This window comes from Carcharodon carcharias, chromosome 26 (assembly GCF_017639515.1).
Source record: "Carcharodon carcharias isolate sCarCar2 chromosome 26, sCarCar2.pri, whole genome shotgun sequence".
Lineage (NCBI taxonomy): Eukaryota > Metazoa > Chordata > Chondrichthyes > Lamniformes > Lamnidae > Carcharodon > Carcharodon carcharias.
Window position 1 is genome coordinate 35,382,976 of NC_054492.1, and position 13,382 is coordinate 35,396,357.

The window sequence follows — 13,382 nt, forward strand, 5'->3', positions numbered from 1 at the left end:
GGGCAGAATTTTGCCCTTGGGGTGTGGGATCGGCAGGGGCTGTCAGGAACCCAGCCGCCACCCACGATCGGCAGCACTCCGCCATTTTACATGGGCGGGCCTTAATTGGTTGCCTATGCGGATGGGGGCGCGGAGTGCAGGCAGGCTTAGCGTGAACTTTACGCATGCGCGTAAGAGAGCACAGAATAATCTGAAGATGAAGAATTTTCAAAAAAAAAAATAAAGAGCAGAAAAATGTCATGAAACATGTACCCTCATGTGACTCTGTCACATGTGAGCAGGGACATGTTTTTAATTAAAAAGTAAAGTATTTATTTTACTTGTATTTGCTTTTGGAAACCTCATCCCGCCCATGGATGAAGTTTCCAAAAATTTGCAAAAGGCTGCTTGGCCTTTTCACCTGCCTGCCAATCATCAGGTTGAACAGACAGTGAAAAATTAAAGTCAGTTGTTAACTTAGGCCCTTTAATTGTCGGCGGGCGGGCTGCCGGCTCTGGTGAGCTCCCGCTGACCAAACTATCGCGCGCCATTTCATACTCGGTCAGGTCAAGTGCACACCCACCCACTGAGCTAAAAATCCTGCCCATGGGATTAAAAGTTAGTCTCAATCATGAAACCATTATCAATTGTCATAAAAACCCACCTGGTCTCACTAATGGAAGGAAATCTGCCATCCTTACCTGATCTGGCCGACATGTGACTCCAGATCCACAGCAACGTGGTTAACTCTTAAATGCCCTCCGAAATGGCCTATCGAGCCAGTCATTTTTTTCAAACCACTACACAAAAGTCAATAAGGAATGAAACCAGCATCGACCTAGGCGCTGAGAAAGGGCAGCGGCACAAGCAGCTCTGTTGAGTGTGCAGAGCCCTCCTTACTAACATCTGGGGGCTTGTGCCAACATTTGGCCCACAGACTGCTCAAGCAACAGCCTGACATAGTCATACTCACGGAATCGTATCTTATAGACAATTTCCCAGACACCACCATCACCGTTACCCCCCCGGGGTATTTCTTCTCCCACCAGCAGGACAGACCCACCAAACGTGATGGCACATTGGTATACAGTTGGGAGGGAATTGCACTGGGAGTTCTCTACATTGAATCCACAACCCATGAATTCTCGTGGCATTAGGTCAAACATGGGGAAGGAAACCTCCTGCTGATTATCAACAACCAACAAGAGAGAATCTAACCATCTCTCCATGACATCCAATGGCATTACCATCACTGAATCTTCCACTATGAACATCCTGGGGGTTACTTTTGACCAGAAACTGAACTGGACCAGCCATATAAATACTGTGGCTACAAGAGTGGGTCGGAGGCTAGGAATCCTGCGGCGAGTAACTCCTCCTAACTCCCCACAGCCTGTCCGTCATCTACGAGGCACAATTCAGGCGCATGATGGAATACTCCTCACTTGCCTGCAGCTCCAATAACATTGAAGAAACTTGACACAATCAAGGACAAGGCAGCCACTTAATTGGTACCCCATCCACCATCTTAAATATTCACTCCCTCCACCACCAATGCACAGTGTCAGTAGTGTGTACCATGTACAAGATGCACTGAAGCAACTCACAAGGCTCCTTCAACAGCACCTTCCAAACCCCCCGACCTCTACCACCACAAAGGACAAGGGCAGCAGACACAAGGGAACAACACCACCTGCAAGCTCCCTTCCAAGCCAATCACCATCCTGACTTGGAAATATATCGCCATTCCTACTTTTGTCGCTGGGTCAAAATTCCTGGAACTCCTTCCCTGCCAGTGCTGTGGGTGTACTGACACCACATGGATTGCTGTATCAAGCAGGCAGCTCACCACCCCCATCACAAGGGCAATTAGGGATGGACAATAAATGCTGGCCTAGCCAGTGAAGCCCACATCCTGTGAAAGAACTTTTTTTAAAATGATGCGCATCTGATCATGACTGCCTTTGTGGGCCATACAGTTTGCCTATCAGATTGAGATTAGGCTTGGGGCACTCTTCGGCACTGGAAGCTGCACTCAGCCAGTCAGTCACCCAAAGGTCAAAGTGGGTCCCAATCTGTTTAATGTCTGTCGATGCAAGCAAATCAGAATTTACAATGCAATCAAGGATGGGGCTTATTGTTACTTTATTGACCCTAAGCTGTCAATATCCATCTGTGGACATCACTCTACTTCTCTTAACCACCGTGTCAGCATCCTGAATGAATGTCAGGTCATTATTGCTGTGCTTTAGTGTTTAATTTGGGATTAGACAGCCAGTTAGCGGGAGCTGCTGGTATCTGCCTTCTCTCTCTCTCACTCTCTCCCTCTCTCTCGGGCTTTGTGGAAGCTTCTCGTCAATTTGACATGTTTGACAGGGCTTGTGGGAGAATGGATTTGGGGCCTGAAAATTGAAGGTAACAATTGGCTAAGTGGTAGTGGACGTGCAGCAGAAAGGCGAGCAGTGTTCACAAGGAGAACGCTCCATATGTTTCTTGCGTTTTTGCTCCTCCATTAACTTTTTATGCAAAGAATTTAGTGCCTGAGCTCACTGAGCAATTACATTGCAGGAAAACTAAACTCCAAAAAGCTGAATGAAAGAACTGTTGCAAACACACAACAGAGCCATTAGCATTTGAAAGATAAAAGGCAGCTCAACATTTTGGGTGGAGTTTATTCACCTATCCTTATTGAGAGTGCAGGTTTGCTTGTTGCTAAGTTCCTTTATCTAAAGTGTGCCAATTTCCAGTGCAAGTTGGATCAGGGCTGCCAGCCAGGCTCAGCATAGGGGCTGCCAATGAGGATTGTGGTTAAGGTGCTAGCAAGGATCAGGACAGCATTGTGAGCGAGGTTGAAGTAGAGTTGCCAACCCTCCAGGATTGCCCTGGACGCTCCAGGAATCAAAAGTTTCACCTTCTGGACAATGCTATGGGTAACCTGGGAGAAACATGACAGGGCACTAATATAAATATTATTTTTCCATTACCTTTAAACACATTTGTTTATTATTCATAAAATTATTGCAGATGGAAAGAAAGGTTCTGTGGACCGGGTGGGGCAGTTGGAGGTGGGATGTGCTGAAGCCTCTAACAATACATCTGCCCAGAATTGGCAACCCGAAGTCTGAGGTACCAGTGAAATTTGAGTTAGAGTTCAGACGCCTATAATCGTCCCAATATCTTTCATTGTTTGCTAGTGCTTTTCGGAAGGCTGCCACACTACCAATGAGAACAAAGGTTGCAGACATTCTATGATTTCCGTGGTGAAGCTGGAATTGCCAAATAAATAAAATGATATCACTCGGTATCAGAGACAGTGGAATGAAATTGTGAAGAGAAAGTGCTGTTAACAAGAGGGGTGTAAGGGAGATGGAGAGTGCCTGGCGCTAAAGATGTAGCTAAAATAGTGCTCGCTGTAACAAGAGGACTTTATTGTGCCACATTTCAGAAAAATCTTTTTAGGACACAATATGTTAAATTCCAGAGGGGAGTATAAAATTGTACTTATTGCTGTAGCCTTACCAGAAACATAAAAACACACAGCAGACATCCAACACTGAACAGGTCAAACTGCCATATGCCTCCATTCCGATGGTATCGGCTGTTGATTTACTTTGAATTTACTAATGAGGCCTTGGGGATAACACATCTTTGTTGCTGAAGGACACTGGGATTAATTTATCCTTTTCATTTTGTATGGCTGTCCATACAGGAGAATAAGCCATCTTGTGGCTTTGGGTTACATTTGAAAAAGCAAAAAAAGCTTCTATATCATGTGGTGCTGCGACAGAAAGAAGCTGAGGTGATCTTATTGAAATGCCTCTAAGCTGCTAAGGTTGCAAATTATACCATGGGCAAGTTACGGTGTTGCTTTTCTGTGTGCCTCGAGTTTTTCCCCTTTGAATTACGAGACCAGCTGTTTGCAAAGCCCTGCTTAACAAACTTATTGAACAAATGTAGAAGATTAAGGTGCAGCTGTAGTGTTCCCGGGAAAAGCTGGAGGTCAGCGGAACTGTGAGCAGTGGTTGTGATATTGCTCCTGTCCTCAACTTGCAGATGATTCACAGCCTGGGCAGGTCTCTTTGGAACTGTGGGCGGAATCTTGTGGAGGCAACCCAGGTCTCGGCCGCCGGCCAGTGAGCCAGTGAGAGCCTCGCGTTGCCTCTCCTGGGGAAGGCCCTTGCATCTTGTTCACTCAGGCACAAGCGGCCAGCGGTGGGCGTTCCTCTGTGTTATGTTCCTTCTGACAGGTTGCTTTGCTCGGGAACATGGTTGCACACCTATCTACCGGCGAGGTGAATTAGCAAACAATATATTGCAGACGCAGAGACCAATATAAGATAAAAAGGTTTATTCATTTTCTTTAAACACCACCTTTTTGTAGAAATATGGGAAATGGAGTAAAAAAGCTGTTATTAGAGGTGGGAGGATGAAAGTTTCACACGTACATCCAACCCGAATTGGCAACCTTATGCTGTCAATTGTGTGATTTGCTGTGGTGGTAAAATGCTACAACTTAACTTCGTGATGACTTTAAACCAGTCCTGCCACTCAAGCGAACGTAAGGTTGGCTTTTCTGGGTTTTCTGCACAATTAATTAAACATTGAAACGGAAGCAAAATATCTGGGAACCTGGAATCAAAACAGGAAATGGTTGAAACGCTCAGCAGGTTAGGCAGCATGTGTGGTGAGAGGGAAAACAGAGGGCAGAACTTTTCACTGGGGTGGGTGCCTGACCCCCTCGAGCTTAAATAGCAGGTGATGATGCTGGGTGAGTGTCCTGATGCCATCGCGCGATATTTCAGTCGGTGGGCGTGAGCAGGAGTCAGAGCTGTGCCCGCCGTCAATTACGAGGCCAGTTAAGGTGATTAAAAAGGCAGTTAAGCTGCATTTAACGTTAACCATGGAATTTCACACTCGTCGCATGGGCAAAACAGGCAGGCGAGCAGCCGACAATTTTCTAAATCTCATCCAAGGGCGGGATAAAAAGGGTCAGCAGCATTGCCAGTGTGAGTAGTGAGGAGTTTTGGAGATAGTTTGCTGTTTATTGGTACCCTGCAGCTTCATCTCTGTTTGGGGTTTAATTCTTAGCATTTACAGGCTTCACTGCAGGACTTATTGGTGTCTCCAAGGCCCCTGGAGGATTCAAACAGTGTCAGGCAGCCTTCTGTTACCCTCGTAATGGAGATTGTGGTCTCTGCTGGAGGCGCCTCCTCTGAGGAGGAAGAGGGGTAGAAGGGAGAGGAGGCTGGGTGTCCCAATGCAGCTTCCAGGGAAGGGACCTGTGGGAGGAGAGGTGCAGGCACAAGGGGCGCAGGGCCAACAGGTAGTCCAATGCATAAGGGGGCCACAGAAGACACCACTACCCTGCTGCCAGGGTTTACAGGTGGCGATGCAGCTACCTCAATATGACTGAGGTGCAGTGCTGAAGGAGGCCCCGTCTCTCAAGGGAGTCAGTGACTTCCATCTGTCAGATGATTGGGCCTGAGACCAGCTCCGACTGTGTGGGTGGACACCCCAGACCAGTGGCTCTGAAGGTCACAATGGCCTCAACTTCTATGCCTCCAGCTCTTTCCAGGGCTCAGTGGGTGATCTTTGTGGAGCCTCCCAAGCTGGTGACAGAAGCTCTGTTCAGGCAGGTACTGACCTTTATTCTTTACTGTACAGACGAGGCCAGCCAGGCTGAGCTATCCAGAAGCTTTGCAGCGATTGCTGGGTTCCCCTGCGTCCAGGCTGCTATAGACTGTACACATGTGGCCATCAAGGCGCCAGCAGGTGAGCCCGGCGCCGTCGTCAACAGGAAGGGCTTCCACTCCATGAAGGTGCAGACAGTGTGTGATCACAGAATGCAGATTCTGCAAGATTGTGCAAGGTACCCAGGCAGCTCCCACGACGCCTACATCCTCAGACACTCCCAGGTGCCGAGGCCCTTCAGTGCTCCAGCCCGGCTGGATGGATGGCTGCTGGGTGACAAGGGCTATTGCTGAAAAGGTGGCTCATGACACCTCTCCACACTGCACTCTTACCTTCATCTGGCAGCTCTGCTTCTCCATACCTGGTTGCACATGGAGCTTGCTAGCTCTCCAGCTCGAGGGCGTCCTGCTCGAATCTAGTGAGCAGCAGCAAGTTGGGTAGGCCTCCGCCTGTACCTGACCTCTCCAATTGGTTATGGACTGTCTTCTCCTGAAAGGACAGAGGAGCATTGATGAGTCCACTCTCCACCTGCAGCACCATTGCAACCTGGCCAAGCCCAGCTGATGAACACTCACAGGGTACATCCAAATCATGGCCCTCAAGCCGCAAGGCACTCAGTCCAAGTAGCCAGGGCTCACCCCCTTGGCCAGTTCTGGCATCACTGACAGTTGACACTCAGACTCTAGCACCCTTGAGTTCCACGGGGGTACAGCCACACCTTATCACTTCTGTACACTGTCCAATGCCAACATGGTACTCACCCTTCCTGAGTGCAGCAGGTCATCGAGCCTCTTCCAACACTGCACCCATGAGCACTGCATCACGTCATGGCAGCTAACCAGTGCTGCCACCTCCTCCCATGCCCTCATTGTGAAGTGCGGTGGCCCCCTCCTCCCATCTCAGGGGACAAGGGTGTCCCTCCTGGCTGCCACCCCCTCCAGGAGGATGGCGAGGCACCCATCCAAAAAGTGGGAGGGCAAGTGCCCACCTGACCTGCCCTCCTGCCTCCAGCCGCACTCAACTCCATCACTTTGCTAACACGTTCTTCTATGGCAGCCTGGGCCGTTTATAAACCAGCCACTGTGCCACCATTGGATCTGGCAGACAACAGACCCGGCCCTGCTTGGCCCTTCCCGACCAGTGAGGAGCCGCGTCTCACACCGGATGGGCCTTAATTGACCCGCCAGCGTGAAATTGTGGTCGGGGGTCGATTGCAAGTGGTGGCCCATTTCACGGCCGCTCCCAGGCCCACCAACCATGCCCGCCCGCCAAACTCAAAATTCCGCCAGAGTTCCTGGTCTATGACTTTTCACCAGAACTGCTAAAATATCAATGTGTCTGTAAACTTAGTCAGTACAATGAAAACCAATTCTTATTCACTCTTACTTTAACTGATTATGTGATTTGATTGAGTTGGTCCTTTATTCTAAACTCAAGTGTCCACAAACCTTACAGCAACATGCGGGGACATTTCACACCAGTCTCTTTCTCAGTTTTTTATTAAATAATTGATTAAATTGTTAGTCGGTGTAGAATTTTACTGAAGCTGTCAGTTGTTTGAACCCATGGCTGGTCAGGGATGAGTGCTCCATCAGTTGTTGAACAAAATGTTTGAGCACTTGGTCTCCATAATCAGATTCCTCCACATGGAAAATTGTAGATTTCAAAGGCAAACAACCCAATTGTCTACATGTGCCTACTTGTCAAGACAATTGCAATAAAGGATCATTAGAAAAATCAGACTCGAATTAAATGTTCTTTTCCTGCACTACTGACAACTCCCAATTGATTTAGGCTGTACATAGTATGGATTTTACGTTGTGTATTAAAACATAGATGTCAACTAATTAATCAACTAGTTAAGATGAATTCCATGCGTTTAAAGGATAATTGACAAAATGACCAGTGTTGACATTTAACGCAGGGCTGGGTACCGTTAATGTATTCAGAATACACAGTCATTATCTTTTGTATGACTATGAAGAGATGGAATACGATGACTGCAGGACTACGCTATCCACTAGGCACCAATTGATTCCTGATAAAGAAATAATTTGTTTGCAAGGAAATTTTGTGCTGTCAAGTATCACAGTGGCAGCAGTTCTTTTGATAGTTCAGATGAGAGTCTTCAGTCAGATCAATCTGATTTTTGGCACTTTGTTTTCTATATCGAAATTGGAGCAATAAATCAGGCCACTTAGGCCATTAATTATGTCTAAGTTGCCAAATTTTGAAAACTCGCTTAAATGCAGGAAAATCACGATTGCTTTTGATTTTACTGGTCGTCTTCCTATTTTCAGTGATAGTAAAATGGTGGGAGTGGCACAAAAGTCCCTGGCTTTTAGAGGTGGATAATATAAGCCGCTTACTCCATAATTTCCTCCTTTTGCGCCGTTCACTGGCCCTTACACCATACCTGGTGCAAGACCCCAGGAAATTCTGGGCCATTGAGCTGAATTTTCCTTGAAGCCTCATCAAGGAATATTTTTCACAAAATATCTTCTTAAGCTTCCCCAAATGAAATGGTGTGTCAAGTCTGTGAGACAATCAACATCATCAAGGAGACAGTAGCTCTCCATAGTAACTCCCTCAGCTATTAGAAGACGTTTAATTGCTACTGGCTTCTCATTCCTCTGTTGATGCCCAACACTCAGTTCAGACTCCAGTGTGTGCACATCAGATCGTTTCACCAAACTGATGGTGACCCTGTCTTTCACCCAAGTGACCCAACGAGCAATATGAGTTGAATAAATGATGGAAACACATCAGTGAAGCTATGCAGTGAGAGCTGGTGGACTGGCCCACAAAGAATGCATTCAGTTAGGTTTATCATTTCAATCAAAATTCAATGACAAATCAGAATTTATCAAGCTTTCTGTCAGTAAATGAGGTTGTAGATTTGTTGGAGTTTAGGCTATCAGTCTCTTACACTGTTTTCCCTGGCAACAAAGTACTACAGAGTGATGCTATTTCTGGAAAATTGGCACCACTGAGTGTATGCCAGGACTCGCACAGCACCAGTGTAATTGTTAAGGTGCACTGCAGTTGCGCATAGAAGAATTCAGCTTGGGAATTGTTCCATAAAATAATGAACTGAGGCTGTGCCCATTCTAATTTCTTCATTAATTGGCTGTTTTACAGACACATCGAGAACCAGAAGAGCCTTCAAACGTTGAATGCTTTTGACATGGAGCCTTATATTGGACTACAGAATCTGTAAGTAAATCAGAAACACTGATGTTTTGTCAAGAGATTACATGAGTCAAGCGGTGTTCACTGTTAAGCAGTAACAAAGTTCTGAATCAAAGGTACTGCTCTGTGTCTTCTTGGAGACTGGTTCAAATCAACTCTATCGGATGGTGAAGCCAGTAGCTCCTGTCCTCAGAACTTGTGATGAATTCTAATATTGTGATTACTGAGCTCTATCCAAGGGAGCAAACTAGCTTCAATGTGCATGTTCAGTTTGTTATTTTAAATTTGAAGCCAGTTTGAAAATCTTTATGTATCCAATTCCATAGTGTAATTGACAAAATGGTGTGATACACACCATGGTCTGGAACTTAGGGTGTTTTTGACAGTGAACAGTCATTGTTTGCAATCATTACACCTCTGAAACTGACTACAGCTTCAGGATTTAGCATACGGGCAGATTATCATGGAGGTTGCAATCTGTCATTCAATGGTTTGTCAAAGGCTGTGCTGTGGATTCCCCCAGATCCAGAAATTAGTGAAATCAGTTGATCCAATGAGATTTTCCTCTTTTCCACTTTTGTATTACCGTTAGAAACCCCATAAAAAGTTAAGCTTTATTTAACGATTCGGTGTTTAATGGTGACCTGAATGATTATTAATCTGGCCTGAAAAGATAATATTTCCATTTAAATATGATCTTATTAAACACCTTCATTATGATTAATTGCTCGATTATTTAAGCATGATTTTTTTTTTAAATAATTGATTTTTTTAAAGTTTGTTCCTGATCTTTTAGCTTTGAACTTTAGCCTCTTGTGTTTGGCCCGATCTTTATTTTACTCTCTAAAATTTTTACCAAGTGATTTAAGGATTAGATAGCATTTTCTGTTGGCTGTCTGTGAGAATTCTTAAATGTGATTGGCTGCTTAGTTAGCATGCTGACATCACTGCTGCTTGTTGAGAATCCCCATTAAATACTACAATCAATTGCACGTCAAAAGAATTAAATTTCTCACAGAGAGATTGCTAGCCTCGCAATGCAGCTTTCTATGAGTTTAGTGGCCACATGCCCTTGCTTTACTGTTGATTGCAAAATCCAGGCCATTGTAACCGATAAAATGTTGTGATACATAGATTGTAACCAACAACTCAACGTGATACAGACAATGTAACCAACGATACGGTGTGACACTTACAATGTGAGTGACAATACGTTGTGGCCCTTCACCCAAAACACTTCACTGGTCATTCCATTTCTTTCCTTGTGCAATCATTTTTCTTTGCCTTTCCCAAAATTATGTTCATTTTTAAATGCTGCTCATCTGTAACACTTCCCCTTCTTGAGGCAGTGTCAATGGCTTGAAATGGAGGCTGCTGTTTTCCAGTGGATGCTGCCTGACCGGCTGATTGTTTCCAGTTTTGTTCTGCTCTTATTCTTATATTCCCAGCAATGGAGGACTTGGTCTTTTACAGTCTGCTTCACTTTTTCTCAATTCTCTACCTCAAATCCATTCTCAGCATTTCCCATTGAGGGAGATCACTCTTTGCTTCCTAGGAAGTAGTCATCGCTTTAACACATCTACTAATGTGTTTCATGAGAAAATAAGAAATAGGAGTAGGCTACTTCGTCCCTTAAGCCTGTTCTGGTGTTCAGTAAGACAAGGGCTATTCCTATATCTCATCTACACCTTCTCCATATCCCTTTGATTCCCTTAGTATACAATAATCTATGTTTATTCTTAAATGGGTTGTGAGCATCGCTGGCATGGACAGCATTTGTTGCTCATCCCTAATTGTTCTTGATCTCTGAAAAGACTCAATGGACTAAGCATCCGTGGCTCTCTGGAGTAGAGAATTTCAAAGGCTTCCACCCCTTTGAGTAAATAAATTTCTCTTCATCTCAGTTCAACTGGCTGACTCATTCTGAGACTATGGCCCCAAGGTTTTCAACTCCCCAGCCAGGGCAACCATTGTCCCAACATCTATCCTGTCAAACCCCTTAAGAATTCTATGTTTCAATGAGATCATCTCTCATTCTTCCAAACTCCAGGAAATGTAAGCCTAGTCGACTCAATCTCTCCTCTTCAGACAGCAGCCCCCTCATCCCAGAAATCAGTCTAGTGAACCTTTTTGCACTCTCTCTAAGGCAAGTATATCCTTCCTTAGGTAAGGAGACCAAAACTTGATACAGTACTCCAGGTATGGAATCATTAAGGCCCTATACAATCAGACTTCTTTACGATTGTTCTCCAATTGCTTTGTATTGAGGATAACATACAATTTATTTTTCTATTTGCTTGCTGCACCTGCATTCTAACTTTCTTTGATTCATTTACACAGATACCCTTTGAGCCCTTTGAATACCAACATCTCCCAGCCTTTTCCCATTTAAAAAAGTATTCTGCGTTTCTATTCTTCATACCAAAGTGGATAACATCACATTTTTTCACATTATATTCCATCTGCCATGTTCCTACCCACTCACTTAACCTGTTTAAACCCCTTTGCAGCCCCTATGCATCATCATCACAACCTGCTTTCCTACCTGACTCTGTATGGCCAGCAAACTTGGACATATTACACTTAATCCCCTCATCTAAGTCATCGATAGGAAAGTAGTGGGGGCATAAGAGAACTAATGCAACATAAGGCCCTGTTATTATCAGGCCTCTTGGAATCATTAAAGCATTCTTTACAGAAGGAAGCCATTTGGCCCATCATACCCATACTGGCTCTCTGAAGACGTTACCATTTAGTCCTCTTGTGCTGCCTGTTTTCAGCTCTTAAGTTAGGTTTGAGGAAAGAAAGTAAGTCTTGCTGGAAATCTTTGACAGAAAAATCTTTAAATGAACTCAAAAATAAGAGTTATTTTGAGGAGCTGAAAGCGCTAACCAGGTTTCTGCTAATGAACACTATCTCACTTTGACAACTTGAGACCTCAGGCATTTAACCTTGTTCCATTTAGTTCAAAGACTGAATTTTTCCCCTTGATCTGAAATTCCAATGGGACCTGCTTTTGTGCTCCTAAAGTGTATTGACATAGAGTTCAGAGTCCATCTGAGCACAAAACCTGGTTCAATGTTCAGACCTTGCTGAAGTTTGTGGATTGATTAAACCTGGACCAAATTTTGACCTTAACTGCTTGATCTCAAGTTCAGGTTTGCAGTGACTGGAACAAGACTTGAATTGTGAGTTGCTTCAAATATCGCATACATTGCTGGAGGGTTCACAGACCCATAGCAATATACTAGCTCAACTACCTGTCAAAGTATGGAAGGTGACAATGCTTTTTGGTGAGCTTGTAACTGTAGAACCATCAAATCCATGATTGGAAATCAGCTAAAAGATATTAAATTCTAATGCTGCTCTAAATCTGTTGTCATCCACAATCCATGGATACTTCTCTCCAGCTTGCCCAAGGTCTTTTTCTGAAAAATGCTTCTTGGAGTAAACGTAGAGAATATTAGATCATCAATGTGTCTGTTGCATTATGAGATGCACCAGAAGACAAGGCACTCTGATCCAGCAATGGTCCCACTTCCCTGCTTTTCACTGAGTGCTTGATGGCTCATCTCAGCTGTATGACACTACGTGCAACGTGTACTAATATTAACCTAAGATGCCTGTCAGTGTAACGTATCAGGAGAAAAACTGAACAAAGAATCTATTCATCTCTTTGATCTGAACTCATCAAAAGGTACTTTTAAGTTTTAATAAATGCTAAAGTTTGTTTTTTTTTTCTGGTTGCCTTACTGTCCCTGTCGATGTTTAATTTGTTCAGAATACAAATGATCATGAATTGAGAGCTTATCCAATCCACCCATCTGATCGGGTATGTAATAAATCACAGTTATGAGCACGCAGAGCTTGTAACCTCCTGCATTTGTTCTCATTTCCAGGACAATCATAAATTCAGGACTTCGGTCGATCGCTCCACGAGCATTTGCCAAAAATCCTCACCTTCACTACATGTAAGTCATCTCAAGCTTAGATTGGGTTTATAAAGGGTTAGGAGTTGAGTGTTTAAATTCAGATGCCGAGGCAATAAAGATTATACTGTTCTACAATCCATTACTCAAGAGACCTAAAACATCAATGGCCCAGTAGCTTATTTCATTTTTTGTTAAATAAACATCCTTATGATGCACAGGAGTTTGAACAAGCTCAGTAAGATTTGTGAAGTAAAGATCTTGGAGGTTCTGCAGGCCTGCTTGCATGATAATATACTGGTACAGGATAATGGAATATTGTTTATTTATGAATAACAGGACAACTCGAACTTGTAGATATTCCACAAGCATCTGCACTTTCATGAGAATGGTTAATGGTGATGTGAACATTTCACACCTCTGCCAGAGAGATGTTCAGGCTGAATTTCAAAAGCTAAATGTTGATTGGTATTATTGCAAAGAAATGGAAGACATTCAGTGAGAAAGAATGAAAAAAGATGATGTGAATCTTAACCTGAGAGGAACCTGCACTGAGACATTACCTTGATACTAGAATCACCTGTGTTTTTA

General features: G+C 44.2%; 1 protein-coding gene across 1 annotated transcript in view; it reads left to right on the forward strand.

The window, feature by feature from the left end:
• The window catches only part of LOC121269909 (NT-3 growth factor receptor-like), an 875,498-nt gene that overhangs the window by 170,617 nt on the left and 691,499 nt on the right, over positions 1–13,382 (forward strand). Inside the window, exons 2-3 of the mRNA XM_041175032.1 lie at positions 8,812–8,886; positions 12,762–12,833. Of these exons, the coding sequence (XP_041030966.1) occupies positions 8,812–8,886; positions 12,762–12,833 (147 nt within the window). The remainder of the gene's footprint in view (positions 1–8,811; positions 8,887–12,761; positions 12,834–13,382) is intronic.